Here is a 20369-nt window from a genome sequence, read left to right as displayed (position 1 = left end):
TTCAGAATGTAACTGGCCCACCCTGTACAGTCTACTCAAGTACTCATAAGGTTGCATTGATCTAGTGATTCTAAGGCCAGTCAACATGTAAACATCGACTAGGGTGATGGTCATTGGGTCATGACCAAATACAAAGGCATTCAAGGTGGTGGACCAGAAATAAGATGTAGCAATCAGAAGTGAGTTGTTCCTCGCCATCCCAGATAACAAAAGAGTCTAGCATTGATTTAGATCATAAAGTTCCCAATCTCCACCCTTTTTCTCGGACACCCTACAAAACATGTCCCTCCATCCCTTGGGCATTTTGGGCCAATTTCTAAAGGGAGTCTTAGTGTTCCAAGAAGATAAATCCACTACAGACTGTTTAAAGGGGATTTGGTTGGTTTCTTGACAGATAAAATCAGATGGGTTAGGGTCACCCATAGGCCCAAGAAAATAGATATTAGAAGCAATAGCTGATGGAATCAAGATTTCATTCCTCATTTCCTAGAAATTGGATGAAATAGGTTTGAGAAGAAACGAAATACAAGGTAGCGGCCAATGCTTGGAGAGTGGAAAAGGTATACCTCAGAGAAGTGGTCGATGGTCGCCATTGTAGCCAAAATAGGTTTGAATCTGACAAAGATCACTTGGATGACAGCTTGATAGAACAGAGGATTTGCTAGGGTTTGAGGCCTTGGCGATGACGGCATCAGCTGTTAAAGTTGGCTCAAGAAAGAAGGAGAAAACAAACAGGCCGAGTGAGTTGGAAGAGATACTATTGGGATGCTATATAAGACTTGGGCTGGGAAGTCAGGAGTCATACATATATCTCGAGATAGAACAGTTGCGGCGTGGCAAACCAATAAACTAGAATTTTGGAATAAAATCATTTTATCCCAAAATTGGGGGCATGTGTTTACACCAAAATTTAGGAGAAGAACGTGGGAACTCATAGGCTTCCAAGATTGTGCCAATCAAGGAATCGATTGCATAAGGATCGATATCAGCCGGATTTGGATGTGACACTAGAATCGGCTATCTTTGAATGACGTCAGCAGATAATGATGATGAGCTATGATTGGCTTCAAGGAGATACATATCGGACTCTACAAAAAGGGAAAGATTAGGGTCCAAGTTATCTTAAGATAGGAATGTTTTCTTCATGCCGAAGATTGTACCAAGTCATACTTGAGTAGGATTCGTGTTTACGCTTCGGGTATAAATATTGAACCCCTGGCTATTGTAAAGACACACAATCAATCAAAGATAAGTTACTTACTTTTTCGGCTCTGGCCACCCCTTAGGAGTTGGAGTAGTGTAGATCTCGACGAGTTCTTCAGCGAGCAGGGCTACATCGGTCTGGCCGACCTCCTGGCTTGTCTGTAAGTACCATCATGGCTTATACTTCTGTTCGTACGGCTGCATTGATCCGGTTGACCTCCACTAGTGGCTCTGGTATAAGCTACTTATCAACTCTTGTTTAGTTCAAGTATGGCTGCATCGATTTGGTCGACCTCCACTACTCAAACTAGATTAAGGTCAAGTTATTGGCTCTATCTAAGGGTGGCGTCCTTCAGATAGATTCATTAAGTTACTGATATTGGTTATTGCTTTCATTATTTATTTAATTACAGCAATATCACTTCGCCTAAGTGGGATTGATCTAGATCGGCCTTATATCTTGTTTAACCCATCGTTTATTAATCTAAACTAATCTAATCTGCACTTTAAATGATGAGTTATGTTTTATCGACTGTTTTATGTCAATCTTGATCGTGCATAGTGTGTGGTTATGGCATGTCTGGTCTTGAGTAGATTTATTGGCTAACGAGAACCAGTTCCATGGCCTGTTATCACGGCCTATGTGATTCTGCCTCACACTCCACTGTTAGCACTGTGGAGTGGGGATCGTTATTTGGTAGATCTGTTCCTTATAGGGCATGACTTTAACTGTGCGCTATGCCTGAATTAGTTGTTTTAGTCGATATCGAGTGCTTTCACATACAATTCACGTCACTGAGACCGTTGAAGTAAAGATAGGTTGAAAGATATATTAGCCCCATGATCTTATTATTGTATTATGGCCTGCATGATTCTGCCTCATGCCCCACTAATATTAGTAATAAGTTAGGGTCATCAAATCTATTGTTGTTTCTATGACCTGCATGTTTCTGCCTCATGCCCCACTGGTCATAGCAATAGATGAGATCTAATATGTTCATTAGATTTACCTCTATTAAATGGTTGAATGATGATGAACTGTTTCTTTTATATAAAAAGGAATTCAATTGCTTGCAGTCATTGGCTTAATATAGACTGATTAATATTGATATCATATTGCCATTGACTAATATTTGTCCAAATAACAATATTCATCCTAAATGATAACTGATTTTTCTTCCATAATTCCATGAGCTTCAACTGATTTATTCTTATGAGTATGTTGGAATTGGCTATTTAGTCGATCTCCTTCCAAATTGGCTCTCAGAGCCACACATTTGGGACTGTTTGGCAACACCGGCATGTTCTGCCTTAAATTACTGATTAGCTTTCTCTCCTTGTCAATTGCAGGGTCAAGTTGACTAGCACATCTCGGGAGGAGTGTGTAGGATCGACCCCCTCTGCGTTGAAGCCAGGTGGATCTATAGCTTCATCGAGCAAACCCTTTCAGCTTGCTCGTGTGCCCTCGACACAGGATGAAAATTTTGTGCCGACAAAGTGTAATGCTTTTGCACTGAACTAATGGATCTTTGTCAGATTATTTTCCTCTTTAGTGATCTCATTACTAAGGAAGCTCTTGTCCTACTGCACAATGATGATCACATGCTCTTCAAAATGGAGGCGGCTCCCAACAATAGGAATGCACTGGCCAGCCTCATAGAGGATGTTGTTCTAGAGATCCTCTGCTGCCTCCCCACCCGCTCCTTGTTGTGCTACAAATGTGTCGTCGCTCCTAGAACCTACTCATCTCCAACAACCATAAGGTGCTGCCCCATACTATGGCTGGCTTCTTCTATGATGGCGACAAATGCGAGCAAAACTTCACCAGTGTCACCGGTGAACGCCCCGACTTGTCCTTCTTGCCCTTCCCCATTGACAAAGAAGCTATCTTAGATTGGTGCAATGGCCTCATCCTATGCTTGTGCATTGAGGCTGCTGGATCCTTCTATATTGTCTATAATCTAGCAACCAAGAATTTGTGGGTACTGCCACCTAGCATCCATGTTGTTGGTTAGGCTCGATTGGGGTTCAATCCGACAGCCTCCTCGCACTTCCATGTGATTGAATTTATGGAGGAGGACATTGAGTGCCTAGGTGTGGAGATCTACTCATCTAAAACTATGGCATAGATCTATCATGAATCTGAATGGGGCTAGGACATTAATGATGTGATATGTTCAAGATCAGCAAGTGTGTTTCTTAATAGTTGTTTGCATGTTATGGGGTACTCTCTGATACCTGTTGTGGATATGGAGGGAAAGACATGGAGGAAAATTCCTAGGCCTCGTGGTACTCTACCCTCCATCCATCAAGCTCAGGGTCACTTGTGTGTATGTACTATTGGTGGTGTTAGTGGTCACAATATGTCCTAGCTTTTAGTCTGGATCCTTGAAGACTATGCTACTAATAAATGGACATCGAAGCATACTGTCAGCACACTAAAGGTGTTTGGAAAGGCTAATATTAAATTTGGTTATGTGGATTATGATTCAGCCTACACAGCGATTATAGTTCACCTAGAATGAAATTTAATTTTCTTTGTTGGGGCAGAAAGAACAATCATCACATATGACATGGACCAAAGAAAAGTTCATGCCATCCCTACCAGTGTTGACTGTAGCTATGGTAGACATAAAGTCCTGGCACGATTCATGAGCAGACCTTACTTTCTTCCTTATGTTCCCTTGTTCTTTTTCTCAGAGTCATTAGCAGAGTAGTGAATAAAGCTCCATTTGATCTATCTCTGTGCCATGACATGTTTGAATGGACCAATGTTGTTTGATTATCTATGGCCATGATAATTTTGTCTAGGATGGATGTTTTCATTATTGTAGCTAAACTAGTGTGCCATCTTAATTTGTTGTGTTTCCAAATTGGTTTATTTCTCTAGTGCGAACAGTACATTTTGGTGGTGTTACAACTCCTGCCGCCGTTTCATATGATGATTCAGCATTAGTGTGACATTGCCCTACTCTGAGAGGAGGAAGGTTGTCGTGACAATGAAGAAGGAAGAAGCACTATAGTAGTACAATACTTATATTGATTTCTAATGTTATGGGTACATGGGGAATGTTGATGAGGGCACTCCAAAATACTCTGTACTACACAAAAATGACACCCTAAAAGCACTACAATGCACCCACATTATAGATGCACCTCAAATGTGGTAGGGAATCAAATGGTCCATGCCGTCTACCCCGCTCTGTCGCCCATGAATCGCATGGGTGGCCACGGATGTCACGGACCTTGACTATTGCCTTCCCTATGCGTGTCTTGAGGTGGGGCTATTTAAGCCAAGGTAAGATAGTTTGCCATCAGTTGTGATCATTCCACACACCTTCCTCCAAGAACCACCCTTAGTTTTAGTGAAAGGAAGCTTTTGAGCCTGTCATCCATCTTCATTGCCATGGTGCTTGTTCTTCAACTTCTCCGACGGTAGCACCGGATGATGGGATAAGGCCTTGAAGATTGGCTTTCTTCCATGTTAGGGGTGCAGGAATGCATGGCTGCTTGTCTAGCCTCGGTGCTAGTAGAAGTTTTGTGAAGATATAGGGAGGATCGCCACCTTTGTTATGTCTAGGGGTGATCCTCTCTTCCATTTTTGTGGAGGAGTTGGACACGTGGGCAGGTCTCCTCGTGCTTTCTGCTACAACCCTTGCCTACATGGGGGGATGCAAATGGTAGCTTTGCGAGGTGGGTGTCATGTTGGCTCTCTTCATCGGAGCAGCCTGTGACTACAACTCTGTCATTTCAAACTCTGCTCGATGCCCCTTCTTGGGTGATGTTAATGGAAGTTTTGCGACATCACAGTCGAGTATAGGTTGTATTATGTACTCGATAGGTCTTTGTTATTGTACACCCTAGTAGTCTTTGATACACATCTTTGTTATTATACACCTTTGAATGTACGTAACCTACTGGACTTATGAATAAAGATTTACTTTTTTAATGAAATGTTGGCTCATGTCGTTGTGGTTCTCACATTCCTATTTTTATTCTACTCCGGTGGCAGGCGATCGGGTGGATGAGACCCTTCAGACGAGCCACGTGGTGCAGTCAATTTTCTTCATCCAACTTCCAACGTTGTTTCTGAGAGAAGCGTGCTCCACTAAGATCATGGGAGATGTGGCCTCTCCTTAACTCCTCTCGCTCGATGCAATCATAGGGAAATCCAATGGACGCCTAGCTCGCCTATATATCCTTCAATAAAAGGGTTGCATATCCTGACCCAAAAGGTGCCTCATGATCATTGGTGAGCCAGCAGGTGCATGAGTCCAAATGCCGGTAAATGCTCATGGATAGGGAGGTAAATGAGGCTACCCTGGGCGATGCCGTCCCAGCTTTGCTGAAATGGTCAGAGACTGTGATCACTTTCAATAGAAAGGATCACTCTAACCACATTCTGCAGCTAAGATGTTTTCCCCTTATTGTCGATCTAATCATCGGCAAGACCTGCCTATCTCGTGTCCTCATTAATGGGGACGGGGTCCCGATCTTCCAGTCAGGTTCAAGATAAACAACGATTTGTTTAGATAGCGACACACCGATCCGGCTTCAGATCACAAAGACCCAGACCCTGCAACCTTAGCACCTACGTCTCCTCTAGTTATCAACCAGTGTCACAATCCGGTTGACCTTGCCAAGAAGGCTAATCCCTGCTGCGAATTGAAGAACACAAGCAAGAACAAGATAAAAAGCAACTCAATTAAAGTGACAATTGCAGATGAATGATTAAGCACTCGAAGTTGGGGTCTTACAAACCGATAACTGGCGACTAGTTCAATGATAGATTGATCTAAAACAAAACCCAAAACCTAATGACGATGGTGGCATATGATTATAAAGGTCTTAGGGTCGTCGCCTACCCTGGACATGCCCCCTAATGGGCCCAAACATGATACACGGTCCAACAGACCAAAAGTAGGTGTCACAGCACCCTAGCAGATTTTGGATGCTGACTTATTTCGACTATTCCTATTGATTACGAAGAGGTTTTGATGTGAAACCACTTGGATTGGCTTCCTTATCAAATTATCTTTCCATCCATATATGGATCATCGAAAACGGAGTTTGGATGCGTCCTGGGCGTCCGTTTTATTGCAGACTGGTTCCTGACGGCCGAGGCAGACTCGAACTCAGATTGGACTGGGCCTCTGGCTTGGCTTGGACGTCCTTGCTGGCCTCCTAAGGTGGTGGCCAAGGAGGAGGACGTCCAAGGGCTTTCTTGGTGGGTTCTCCAAGTCCTTGGGGTGTGCTTCCACTTGGGCCAGGGTCCCAAGGATGAATAACAAGCCCATGACAATAGTGTAGCTCCTGCCAGAAATAGCGACAGAATATATTGGTGATTTGAAGGCCTTGCTGACGTGATATTAAGATGGAACCAGATCTATTTGAAAGCTTATCAAACAAGCTTTCCATCAAGTGCTCATTGACCTCGAATCGCACTCCGGATGGATGAGTTATGGCCTTCCCAATGAGGCACTGTCGGGCTACCGACGAACCAAAAGTTCAACTTTGATGAACTTCCATTATGAAAACACATTTGAACCTACAATCAAATAGTGACATGTACATGTGGAACCAAGTGAATTATAACCAAAGCCACTATACAAATGTTAGGAACGAGCGCACCTTATAATCATTGTTCATATTCGAAGGTGCCATAGTCCTCATCACTCATGGATGGCAAGAGTGGTCTCAACCTCCTCTATACTGAGACCTATGACGCAATGGGACTATTGTGAGCGGCGATGCGGCCATTCGATGCTTCGTTCCACAGAGTCATACTCGGACTTCAGGCCATTTCCCTCGAGCAGGTCAACCTAAAGAAAGGAGGTTGATGGAGGGCGTGATGCCACCGGATCTATCCTACAACACTTCAGTCACAAAAACAGAGTTGCACTAGGCTAAGCCTCATGGGATGATCCCTAGGCAAGGTCACACAACTACAGCATTCAAATGATCAGATCATCAGCAAGCATGGTAAGACGGTGGTGCAGAAAACAAAATAAATCAAGAAACATGAGCTGAGAAGATTTCTTTATAAAAAGGCCCTAGCTAGGTACAACCTAATGCCCTTGGCCACTATCACAGGAGGATGTCCTCCACATTCACAGGGGCCATGATGGGAGCCACGACAGCGGCGAAGTCACCGACCAGCTCAGCCCGCTCTACCTACCCAGCATGGCCCAAGAACCTAGGCTCCACTCGGTGGTAGTCTAGGCCAGTGTGGAATTGCATAGCAGCGAGGGCGACACCGGCTCCCTATTGGATTCCTCGCCACCATAGTCCACTCGCAGGTCCTCCATCAGGAAAACTCTTGGAGGTGGGCTTCCTTTGTCTCATGGCGAGAGGCCGCTAGCTGCTCCTCCAGTGCTGGCAACAAGACGACGAGAAGATTAGAAGTCGTGGATGTCAGATAGGACAACGACAAGATGGAGAGAACCCTCACCAATGATATGGGCCTAGGTGTTGGCGGCCACCACCTAGCGTAGTGGTAGTATCGCTCTCCAAGGCGATGAGTGCCACCCTGAATAGCATCGAGGCAATGCTCCTAGTCAACCCACCTCAGTGGGTGGCATTGGAGTAGCACTAGCGGGCCTCAGTCCACCATGTGAACGAGCTCGTGGAACTCATACGGGTCATGTGAGGAAGATGACGATGAGGAGGACAAACTCGACCCCGACGTCGATAGGGTCCCGGCATGAAGGGTGCTGGTGGCCCCTCTAGATGTGGCATAGGAGACTGGCCCTAGAAACATCACCGATCAACGTAGGTCAATCATAATCACAAAACATTGCTCAAAAACTTACCCTTGCCCAGTGCAGTTAGGCTCGAAGACTGTGGTGGTGGCCCTCCGGCCTCCGATGACTCCTCTCGAGGACGCTTGTCGTGATCCATCTCGATGGGTGGAAAAAAAGCTGCAAGCACACAAGAACGAGAATGAGGAAGTGGTGGAGCAGGCAACCTGAAGCGAATGCCTCCTCACCCTGCCACTCTAGCATATTTATAACTATGATGGACACCTATGCAGGTGAAGCGATCAAAGGGAAGGCAGAGCAATGGTTGCCCACACACCGGTGTGAACCAAGTAAGCCTTACACAATCCCATCTTTTCCATACCATTTTGATTTACGCACTCATGTTCCGTGGCGCATGACTGCTCATGGGTATGTGCCATTAAGCCACGATGTGACTGGCGAGGCCAACCACACTCTGAATCCATGCATAGAATGACCCACAGTGGAGGAGTATCTCCATGCCTTGCCAGCATGGGTCATGGAGGTGACCAACTAGGCATTCACCAAGGTGCCGCGGGGGCCCTGGCCACTGCCTAGCTTCGGCGTGTGGGCCTACATGGGCTCGAGCTGGGGTTCCCACCACGGTCGTCCTTTCATGATCGAGAGGACCTCATCGTCTACTTTTAGCCCATGATTGTGAGTAGTTGGATTGTAATATGCCTCTGCATCCTATACAAAAATTGTTCATACTACTACTATTTACTATGAGTTTGAACTTTGAATATATCTGTGTTTACTATTTCCTAGAACATTCCATTTGTGTGCCTTTGACATGTATGACACCATATGACATGACCATTGTTATTATGTGGTGGTAACATCTTCGTAGGAGATGCGTGCTCCACTAGATTGTTTGGGTGAAGTGTGCTCCACTATGATCGTGTGGGAGACGCGGCCTATTAATGAAAATGAAAGTCCCACAAAGACTGGCCTTTAGATAGATTGAAATGTGCAAGTGAATGTAAACTGCCTCAGTTTTCCACTTCCCGTCATCTTCGCCGCGCTATCGCTTATGACCCATGTGGGTGACTGCACAAGTCATGGATCTTGATGGTTCCTTCCCTGCTTGCATCTTGAGGTGGGGCTATTTAAGCAAAGGTAAGGCGAGCCTCTTAAGCACACTCCAATCCCAACCTTCTTCCTCCCTTACCATCGAACAAACCAGAGAAACCCTTCAGTTGCTCCTAGTCTCACGTGACCATAGCTACCCAAGACCACCATCAACTCCAGCACCACTGGGAGAAGGCCTTCAAGATTAGCTTCTGCCACCACCTAGGCATAGCTATGTCCACTCATCCTAGGTGTTAGAGGATGTTTCACGAAGGTAGGGAGGAATGCCTCCATGGTACTGTCCCACTACTGATCGCAATCTGTGGTTATAGCATGTGGAATCGAAACCATGGAGAGCTTTCATTGGAGCAAGGGCCTTGGCGCCGGTGGATCTTCTAGAGCTTTCACTGGAGCAAGGGCCCGAGCATCATCTGGATTGGTTTTGTGAGCGAGAGCAGTTCAGGCTCACAAATGCAATCCAGTTGTGGGAATAGATATCCTCGTTGCTCTACTTCTCCTCTTCCTCCCACTGCTCCTAGGGGATGTTAGAGGAAGTTTTGTGAGGCTATTCCCCATCTTCATTCTCCTATTTAGTCGGGTATGGGTTACCCCCATACTTGTAAGGTCTTTTCAAATGGAAGAATGTTGTTGCATCTAGCTCCATCATAGATTGAACATATTAAGGAGATAGATGCAAATGACCCTTATCAAAAGAAAAGCAAGTTATGAGGATCGTTGGAATGACATATTTGAATTCCTGGACCCGTAGATTGTATGTAGGGCATAAGATATTAATGGAAGATTTATTGTTGAATGTTGGACTCAGGTTCTAGTCTATTTCATACTTAGGCCAGTCTTAGTGGAGAGTTTCATTACGTTATTTCCAAGATGGCCACAGTCATGTAGAATAAAATGAAATATGGATAAAAACCCGCTTCTCAATGGAGAGTTTTGTTCTAAACTTTAGCAGGAGGAAACCAAGCAGGCCCTTAATCTAACATTTTTTAGTTACAATCTGGTAGAACGAGTGATGCCCTGCCACATGAGAATAAGGACGCTTTCTGTTTACACCAAAATTTGGGAAGACGAATTGCAGGGACTCGAAGCTCCCAAGATCGTGTCATCAAGGAATCGATTGCATGGAGATGATATTCAGCTGATTCAAATGCAGTGCTGGAATTAGTTCTCTTCAGATAGCATCAACAGATAACGACAAAAGCTATGGTTGGTGTCAGGGAGAAACATGTTGGACTCTACGAAAAGGGAAAGATTAGGGTCCAAGTTATCTTAAAATTAGGAATGTTTTCACTTATACCAAAGATTATAATAAGTCATGTATAAGTAGGACTCATGGTTAGATTCTGGGTATAAATATTGGACCCCGGCTATTATAAAGGGCATCTAATTAATCAAATACAAGTTACTTACTTTTTTTGGCTCTGGTCAACCTTAGGAGTAGGAGTAGAGTATATCTCAGCGAGTTCTTTAGCGAGCAGGGCTGCATCAGGTCCAACCGACCTCCGGCTTGTCTGTAAGTACCATCATGGCTTATACCTCTGTTTGTACGGCTGCATCGATCCGGTCGATCTCCACTGCGACTCTGGTATAAGCTAGTTATCGACTCTTGTCTAGTTCAAGTACGGCTGCATCAATCCGGTCGACCTCCACTGCTTGAATTAGATTAAGGTCAAGTTATCGGCTCTACCTAAGAGTGGCGTCCTTCAGGTAGATTCATTAAGTTACCGATCTTGCTAATGTTCTTATTGTCATTAGTTTGGAGCAACATCAACCTGCCCGATCAAGATCGATTAGATCGGCCTCATATCATTTGGGTCCATCGTTTGCTTTGTTACAACACGATGATTCTCACTTTAAGCGATGGGTTATGTTTCATCGGCTATTTTTACTTCAATCTTGGCCACGCATAATACGCGGTTAGGGCACGTGTGATCTTGAAGAGGTTTGCTAGCTAGTTAAATCTGGTCTATGATTCACTATTATGGCTGTAACAATCCAATCGATCCCCACTGATAGCACTTTAGATTGGAGGATGCTAGTTGGTAGATTTGTTCTTAATGAGGTGTGACCTTAGCTATTTGCTATGCCTACATCGGCTAAATAGCCGATCACCTATGCTTTAACGCCTATAGTGTGTTCATATGATTCTGTCAAGCGTGAATAGATCTGTTTACTTTAAAGGTTTGATTTGTTGTCTTTATCATGGCTGCATCAATCCATTTGAACCCCACTATTAGAGGTAGCAGGTTAGGTCTGATGAGTCTACAAGTTTGTTCATGTAAAATAGTCAATTGTTCACACACTAAAGTTCCTTTTCACCTGAATCGGCTATTTTAGCTGATTCATCTGAGCCTTCACGTATAGCTTGTCTTGCGGAAAGCCTGTCGAAGTATAGATGGTTTTATAGATTCTTCGGTTTTATTTTGTTATCATCATCATAGCTGCCATCGATCCGGTCGAACCTCACTATTGATGGTGACAAATTAGATTCAGAGCGTTTATAGGTCCATTTGCATTAGACAGTCGATTCATTCGCATGCTATATCTTTTTCTCGATTAGATTCATTGGCTCAACATTTTATACTGGTAATATCTACCTAGCTGATGATCTCATTTACATCTACGTGTACTGTACCTGTCAACATAAAATCAATTGCTATCCACAAGCTTTATAGTCCGTAACAGCCGATTTCTATGCGTATCGGCTATTTAAGTCATTTTTCCTGTTTGGCTGCTCCCAAAGCGGCATACTTGGAACTGTCTGGGCACAGACCAGGCATGTTCCACCTTAAATTACTGATAAACTTTCTCTCCTTGTCAATTGTAGGGTCAAATTGACTGGCATGTCTCGGGAGGAATACATATGATCGATTATCCCTACGTTGAAGCCAAGCGGATCTCCAGCTCCATCAAGCAGATCCTTCCGGCTTGCTTGTGTATCGGCATAATACGCATTTTTTGTGCCGACACACATTCTGGCACGCCTGATGGGACACCACAATCGCCATTGCAGCTTACAACAATAACGACATCCTTATGGTGCCTTATGAAGACTTACCTGATGGAGATAAAGATATCATCAGCAAAGCTATAGAAGAATTTTAGAACAAGTATTTGTTGTCCTACATCATGACACGTGAAAATACAATTGTTCAAAAATATCCACTACCAAGAGTTCTGTTGCATGGCAGACAGATGCAGATGAAGCTGAAGACAGGCGTTTCTTCGTGGAAGCTGTAAACAAATCTATTCATGATGCCATATCGAACCATAGTGAGGTTTTTTTGAACACATTCCACAACACCATGAAAGAAGGTGTTTCACAGGTTTCTAGTTAATTAGGTTGGGCCGGCTTATTACAACATTCCACATCCGTCGACTCAGGGGACTAATCAAGCTGGTACTAGCCATCAAGAAGCAGCACCAGCTGATAATGATGATGTCCAGGTAGTTCAGAGTTCATCTGAGCAAGTTCAAGGTGCTACTACGAATCAGATACAGTATAATCCTAGATCGTCAGTATAATATGTGCAACGGCCGATGGGGCAAGGTCAGAACTAGATGATTAATTTGGGCACAACAAGCCAAATATCGTCGTCGACTCAAAAAATAGCACCATCAATTCAAAGGATCCATAGAGATATAGATCCTAATGTCTTTAACCAGAGACTTCAAGCAGCAAATCAGCAAAGGACCCAGTAGATAGAGATTCCATGAGAATATCATTATGGCACGGATTACAACACCCTTCACATGATTCTGAATCCAGGTATCAAGGTACACTGGGATTTTAATCCTCAGATGGGTCAGCAGGTGTAGAGAAATCCAAATTCAAATGCTGATGAGTTGTTGCTTAGAGTGACCGAGATGATGAAAAATCGGTTCGGTTTGAAGCCAAAAGGGCAGACCTTCTCGTACAAACACTCATATCTAGAATGGTATGATTTGATCGCTCTTCCTACAAACTACAGGCTCCCAGAGTTTGCTAAGTTCAATGGCCAGGATAGCACAAGCACGATAGAACATGTCAATCGGTATCTTACACAGTTGGGCGAAGCATCCATTGAAGAGGCCCATCGAGTTCATTTCTTCTCCTTGTCCCTGTCAGGACCAGCCTTCACTTGGTTTTCATCATTGCCAGTTAACTCCATTACCAATTGGGTTGACCTAGAGAAGAAGTTTCATACATATTTTTACACTAGGACAGGAGAAAAGAAGATTACTGATTTGATGACTATAAGGCAGAGAACTAATGAATCAGGCACCGTGTTTCTTTAAAGGTTTTGAGAGACTAGAAATGTATGCTTCTCATTAAACTTGACTAATGATCAGCTAGCTGCTTTAGCCGTTTAAGGAATATTGCCAACATGGAGAGAGAAGCTGCTGGAGCAAGAATTTGACAATTTAGGTCAGTTGGCTCAACGAGTGGCAGCGCTCAATAGCCAATTCCAAAATATGCACAGAGATACCTGATTCTAGAAAAGTACCACAATGGTCAAAGCCTCTAATCTATATTCAGTCGATGATGGCTATGAAGACGATGAAGAAGAAGAGGTTGCCGCGGCTGAATGGAATTGGGGTAAGAAGACGGTAATGGTACCAAATCCTTAGGGGAGAGGAGCCAAAAAGAGCTATGATTTCCTCAACCTAGAGAGCAACGCCTTTGTGCGCATGCTGCTGCTTGACGCATGCTACGTGCTAGTCCATTTCGGCGGCGTCGACGCCGGCGGACGCAGCGGGAACGGCGGCGACATGATGGAGGCCATCGGGGTGGTGCGCGACGTGATCTACCTCGCGGAGAACCAGATACCGTTCTTCGTCATCGACGAGATCCACAAGCTCACCACTCCGGACGGTGGCAGCGTCTCTGTAGCTGACTCGATCGCGGGCTACATCCGGGAGCTCCTGCGGGGGCAACAGTACTCGGTGGCGACGCCGGGGGTGGCTGGACCTCCGGGGCCAAGCAATCTTCTGCATCTGCTGCACATGCACCTGACGCCCACCGTTGCACTGTCGTCGTCATGCACGACCGGCGACAGAGTCATCGGCAAGCAGCATTGGTTCGGCCGGTGGTGCTCGGCGACAGAGTACTACTGCGTCGGCGTGGGGTTCAGGAGCTGGCCTCTTGTCGTCAAAGGAGCTCGCTCGATCCTTGATGTGAAGTTGGACAACCGCGGCGGCACGCTGGAGATCCCGCGCCTGAAGATCGACGCCGGGACGTCGCGGCTCCTGCGCAACCTGATGGCGCTGGAGCAGAGCAACCCGGCGGAGGCGGGGAGCCACGTGACGGCGTACTGCGTCTTCCTGTCGCAGCTGGCCGGCACGGTGCGGGACGTGGAGCTGTTGTTGAGGCGCGGGATCATCGCGCACGGCCTCGGCAGCCATGACGAGGTTGCCGCCTGCCTGGCGGACCTCTGCAAGGGCGTCGCGTTCAGGGGTGACGACCCTGGCGGCAACTACCTACGCACGACGTGGCAAGGGCTGGAGGAGAGCTTCCGGAGCCGACCACGCCGGTGGGAGGCGTGGCTCATGCTCAGGAACCCGTGGCTCGCCATCGGGCTCACGGCGGCCGCCGTGGGGCTGGTTTGTACCGTGGTGCAAGCGGTGTACGCTGTTTCGAGCTATACACCAAATGCTTAGCCCCGTTCGGCTTACCTTAAATCCGACTTGTTCGACTTCTTTTTTCAGCCGGAACAGTATTTTTCTCTCACTAACATTTCAACCAGAACAGTGTTTTTCAGCCACTTTCAGCTAAGTTTCAGCGAGCCGACTGTCAAACACTGTGCGGCTGTGCCTGTGAAAAGTCAATATAGGTGTGCGTAGTACGTCCAGCATGTCCTTTGTTTTCTCCTTTTTTTTAGCAGAAGGAAGGATTCTGTTACTAATCTGTACTAATAACTAATGCTCAACAGGTGCGTCAAGAAAATTTTGACTGGGATGCAAATAACTATTTGTTCAATAAGATGTTTTGATATCCTCGATTAATCTGTTTACCCTAAATCTTGGCTGAAGCTGAATTATAAATCCCTAACCCACCCGTGGAAGAGCCGGGATTTCGAGCTGCAATACAAGACGCGAGTGATTTGAATCTTTAATTCTCTAGTTGTAAGTTCTATGTATTTTTAGATTTAGATGATGTAAAAGGTTCTAGACTTTTAGTATTTACGAAGCATCCTACTATTCACTTATTACAAAGTTCAGCGTCAAGCTGGATTCATCACGTCCATGATGTAGAAGAAAGATAATGAAAGACACTGCAATTGTGTGAAAGGAGACATTGTGTAAGTAGCTCGCTTGATAGAACACCGAATTACTCAACACCAACACAAGCAAGACCTAGTATATCTATAATTTGGTATAGATACATAGTTAAAAAATATATCAAAAAAGCTAAAACGTCTTGGGGGGATTATAAAAGAGATGGAGTCTAAGATAGATAGGAAGCAAGCAGGGGGAATCGATGATAGGAGGGAGATACTGAAGACACTAGAAGCAAGGGATCTGGGTACACCCTACCACAGAGTAGTAGCAGAGGGGCAGCGCTTTGCTCGCTACAACTTTTCTTAATCTGCTGGAGCTGCAGCTATGGCTGCAAAGAATGAACTAGAATCTACTGTAGCTACTACATGAAGCAGCTGCAGCCGCAGCCGAAAAAGGAGAAGCGAGCAGGCTAACATGAGAAAGAATTGTGTGTTATGATTGCAGCTTGGCCCATAACGCATCACCAGTCCATTTTGTGATCATCCCTAACACATCGGGCCTATACATATAAGTTATTTATGGTTAAAATAAATTTACGTTAGAAGCCAAATGTTATATTTTCTATAGTTTTTTTTTGACACGTTTTATCCCCCACGTTCTCTATTTGTACGAAAACATATAGAATCTAGATTATACTGGTTAATACTGACCGTACCTTTTTTTCTATTTGTACAGCTCTTTAGAACCGTTTGTCGGAGAAAGTGTACAAAACAGGGTGATTATTAAGCACCCTATCAAATTTAATGATGAAACTCTTGAGGTTCGTTGGCGAACACTTACATCACTGTAGTTTCAATTGGTTAGTGTGCATCATGAATCTATGCCATGTTTACTTGGGCTTGTTTAGCTTATAAGTCATGCTTTTTCAGTCAACGGATAGTATTTTTTTCTCACACCAAATCAGCCAACAGTATTTTTAGTCATGACTTATCAACCAAACAAACCCAAACGAAAAAGGACGCTAGCTTTGGATCTTACTAGTCCACTGCTGCAACCACCAGTGACAAAGCCAATAAAGTAAGTAAACAATGGCCGACATAGAGCAGATGCTAGAGAAAATTTTCTATTTGATACTAGACAAACTTTTGTTTTCTTATTTAACACTTAAACTTAGAATCCGGGACTATTTAACATCCAAGCGGTAATGATGTTAAATCCTAAACAAAAAGACATTTTTGCCCCAGTTGTTTTTTTCCCGCCGTGAAGTTCCTTTTTGGTGGCTATTGCAGCCTTTTTAAGCTCTTTTCCAACTCTTATGTTTTGCCTTTTTAATTGCTTATTATGTTTGTAAAATAAAGGCACGAGTGCACCCACTTGGCTACCTTAGCCAGCGGCAGTGCCAACGCCCGTCACCGAGCCTGTCGCGCCATGGCGGAGAAGTGTCATAGTGGGGCGGAGAACGGCGATTCAACGAGTACCGTGCACTGATAATTATCGTTTTGTATCACAGACCTAAGGGGGTGTGTTTTATTTTACACCGGTTTTGGTCCAATCAAAATGTATTTTTTCGAATTACACAGTACAATGAGCATCTTCGAATATTGGACCGACAAATCCTTAAGATTGTGGATACTGTCTCGTGGCGGGTAGTGAGCGGACGGCGCGGATCTCAGCTTGTTGCGGGACCACCACGTGGGCATCACACCGCCGTCGGGCCCACCAGAGGCCACCACCTCCGCACCTGCCTATGCGCTAGTCGGGTATATTTTCTCCGTCGAGCTCAAACTGTCGCGGCAAGGAGATGAAGGGAAGGGAAGGGAAGGGAGGGGAGGGCGAGGCACGTTGTGCGAGGATGGCCGCTGTAACGCCAGCCACCAACACCATTTGTGGCATGTGCAACACCAGAGTAAAAAAACACGTGCAACACCTGGATCTACTTTTGAAACTGCACAAATAAAATATTTGCAACAAAAGTCTGAAAGCAGATGAAACATTTGAAATATGCGCTTAAAATATGCGTGTATATCCATTGCAACATGTGCAACATCAAGATCTACTTTTGAAACATCCAGATGAAATATTTGCAACATACGTCTGAAACATGTAAAACACTTAAAACATAGGCTTACAATATGCATATATTGTCATTGCAACATATGCAATATCCTAGATATACTTTTGCAAAATCCAGACGAAACACTTGAAATATAACTTTGAAGCATCATAAACACTTGAAACACAGTGTTGAAACACTTGGAAACGCAATATTCACCACGCGACCATGCCCTTCCTGGTGGGGATTGGAGTGGCAATGGTGAAGAAGGAGGAGGCCGAGGAAGCCCAGCCAAGCAGGAGGCCGAGGAGGGCCACCGCCAAGACGAGCCAGCGAGGAGCGCCATCTCCTAGGCCGCCCCAAGCCGTGCGTTGTTGCAGCACCCTCGCCACCGTCGACAGCACAAACCCATTGGAGCCAATCGGCCGGGCAGCGACGGCGTGGGGACGGACGCGGCCTTGCCTGTGTGGGTGTGGGTGTGGGTGTGGGTGAGGGAGGATATGGGGCATGCATTGCAGCATAAGATGGAGCGCAGCGGGATGGGGGAGCCAAAGCATCGCGGGCGGGATGTGGCTTGAGCAAGGGACGGGTGAAGGCGGCAGCTAGCGTGGAGTGGGGCGTAGCGTCCAGGTGGGGATAGGGATGGAGGTGCAATAGAGAATAGAATGAGTGGACAGGGATTTTTTGTGAGAGCGCGTCCGTACAGGAGTCACAGAACGAACGTCCTTATTGTATCGTTATCGTAATAATTGTCGTTTCGTTTTCCAGACCTAAGGGGGTGTGTTTTATTTTAGACCGGTTTTGATTCAATCAAAACATTCTTTTTGCGAATTACACGGTATAACGAGCATCTTCGAACATTGGGCTGACAAATCCTCAAGATTGACAAAGTCACCACAAGCGTCTCAGTTGTCGACGAAAACATCGCGTACCCCTGAAAGCATAACACCGTTAAATCCTAGGTCCCACGGGAAGTCGAACCCAAAAGCTAATGTGTTAGTAAGGCTCTTGTAACCACTAAACTAAACAATTAATTCTGGTTTGGGTTGTACAAATAGTCAGATTACAAGGTGTTTTGGATCAAATATAGGGGTTCCAAAGAGAACCAGAGTGTTGTTTGGTATTCCCAGCGGGTCGTCACCCGCGTAAGAGTATTTCCAAGAGTACCTAATATTTTCTTCCAGAAATATGGAGTTTTATAACTCCTAAAAAAATATTGGAAGGAATAAAGAAAGTCATCTCCAAGAGTTTCTAATAATCCACTCCTAATTATAGAAGACAATTTTACATTAGAAATCCTATACTATTTTTAAATTATCCTAACCACTTTTATATATTCTCTCTTGTACATTTACATCAAGAACTATTTCCTACTCTTTATTTTTTCCACGCTCTTCTACCTTTAGATTGCCCGACAAACACGCGCGGCGAGAGAAGATACGCGTGACTCGAAAGCGTGTAACTTTACCTAGAACATGGTGACTTTTTCCAAGTTCTAAAAGATTAGGAAGATGGATTAAGAGTCGTTGAAGAGAAGGTTTTTCTTATTTTGCTAAAAAACAAGGATTAGGAAGGGATTTAGAGAACTCTTGAGACGCTATAACATCAAGATGGTTTTCCATGCACCAAAAGTCGTCGTGACCAAAACTTCGATATAAAAACCCGAAGGAAGAAGACAAACACATGACATGAGGTGGTACAAAGTATGCCCAACTAACTGACCTAGTGCTCGTTGTATCCATCCTTTCGGTTTCGTGTGATTAGTGTGGCTTTGTAATTGGGACGTCAGCTGATGTATATATATTTTTTTATATCAAGATGGATATGTCGTCGTCAGCAAGTGAGAAAGTGACACGACATTGAGAAGAAAATATTTGAAGTTGAGAACAAAAGTTAGCCTTAGAACGAAGCACTTTCAACTCCACACTAACCTGCTCTGCAGTGAACAAACTCTGCACGATCACGTTAGTTAGAACCACTTGTACCTGTTCGAATAATGCTCTTGGTTGGATGCACACAAACATAAGAATATAACAGACAAGCTTTTCATTCCAACTCCTGACCTAGTGTGATTAGTGTGGCTTGGCTTAACTAGGGTGATGTAAATTCGGTACCCTAAACCTGCAAATGATGTTATTTTATTTGGTGTGATTGCTTGAGTGGCACTCACTCTGTTTTCACCTATTTGTTAGTGTCCTAGTAAGCAATAAGCATCGTCTCATTAGGTTTTATCGGAAACAAAAAGTATCTTAAATAATCTAGCCACATCTTTCAAAAAAGAAATTTGGCCACGGCTCTATCTCCAAAGATTTCGGGCATAGGTTTTAATTATTTAAATTATATAAGAAAAATGTTATTATTTTGTTCTCTCTAGATAGAACAAATGCAAATCTTGGAAATCTTGAGGTGCATAAGCTACATCAACAAAAGAACAGCTAATTAGGAAACACCAGATTAATTTGGGGTGTATGTTTGATTTGCCGGCCAGATAGCTTTGTCTCGTAGGCAACGTTTCTAGGTCAACAATTTTGGTCGCCAGACAGCTAGGATGGTTGCTTGGTAGGCAAATTGCCTTTCAGGCCATGAACCAACAGGTCCTTCTAGAGAAGGGATCATAGAGCTAGAGATTTGCGAGCCAGATGGAGGAAGAAGGATAGCATCTCATGACAATACCCAGAAAACTAAAAGCAAAGATGTTATGCTCTAACTGGCAGGGATATAAGACTGTCTCAACAACCTCGACCTAAAATACAACACATATTCATCTTTTGGGTAGCGCTACAGGCAAATGGTTCAATACATATTTTTTGTCTTCTCCAACAATAAGACGACAACCCTTTCTGTAAATGGGTCTCTTGAATAGAGGATACTCAAATCTGGGTGATGCCTCTTCTGGCACCTAAAATTGGTCCTTCATATAGATAGTCTATTGGATGTTATAGTTATTGTGTTAGAGACCTAGTTTAGGTTTGAGTTCTACAATAGGTCTCCTGTTGGAGACAACGCAAGGGGACTTGTCCACGAACCCACAAATAATACGCTTA

The 20369-nt window shown here is 44.4% G+C and overlaps 1 protein-coding gene across 1 annotated transcript; it reads left to right on the top strand.

Moving 5' to 3' along the window:
* The first annotated feature begins 13717 nt into the window (after positions 1-13717).
* LOC136530938 (uncharacterized) lies at positions 13718-14711 on the top strand. Its single transcript, XM_066523651.1, has one exon. It carries the CDS (start codon positions 13743-13745, stop codon positions 14709-14711), a length of 969 nt encoding a protein of 322 aa, XP_066379748.1. The 5' UTR covers positions 13718-13742.
* Positions 14712-20369: the final 5658 nt, after the last annotated feature.

The sequence above is a fragment of the Miscanthus floridulus genome, unplaced genomic scaffold (genome assembly GCF_019320115.1).
Source record: "Miscanthus floridulus cultivar M001 unplaced genomic scaffold, ASM1932011v1 fs_238_1_2, whole genome shotgun sequence".
NCBI lineage: Eukaryota > Viridiplantae > Streptophyta > Magnoliopsida > Poales > Poaceae > Miscanthus > Miscanthus floridulus.
The sequence above is the reverse complement of the archived record's forward strand: the minus strand, read 5'-3'. Positions and strand labels throughout refer to the sequence as shown.

Bases quoted from the DNA above. Each gene is read 5' to 3' on its own strand.
- LOC136530938 (XM_066523651.1), top strand. From the start codon at position 13,743: ATGCTGCTGCTTGACGCATGCTACGTGCTAGTCCATTTCGGCGGCGTC.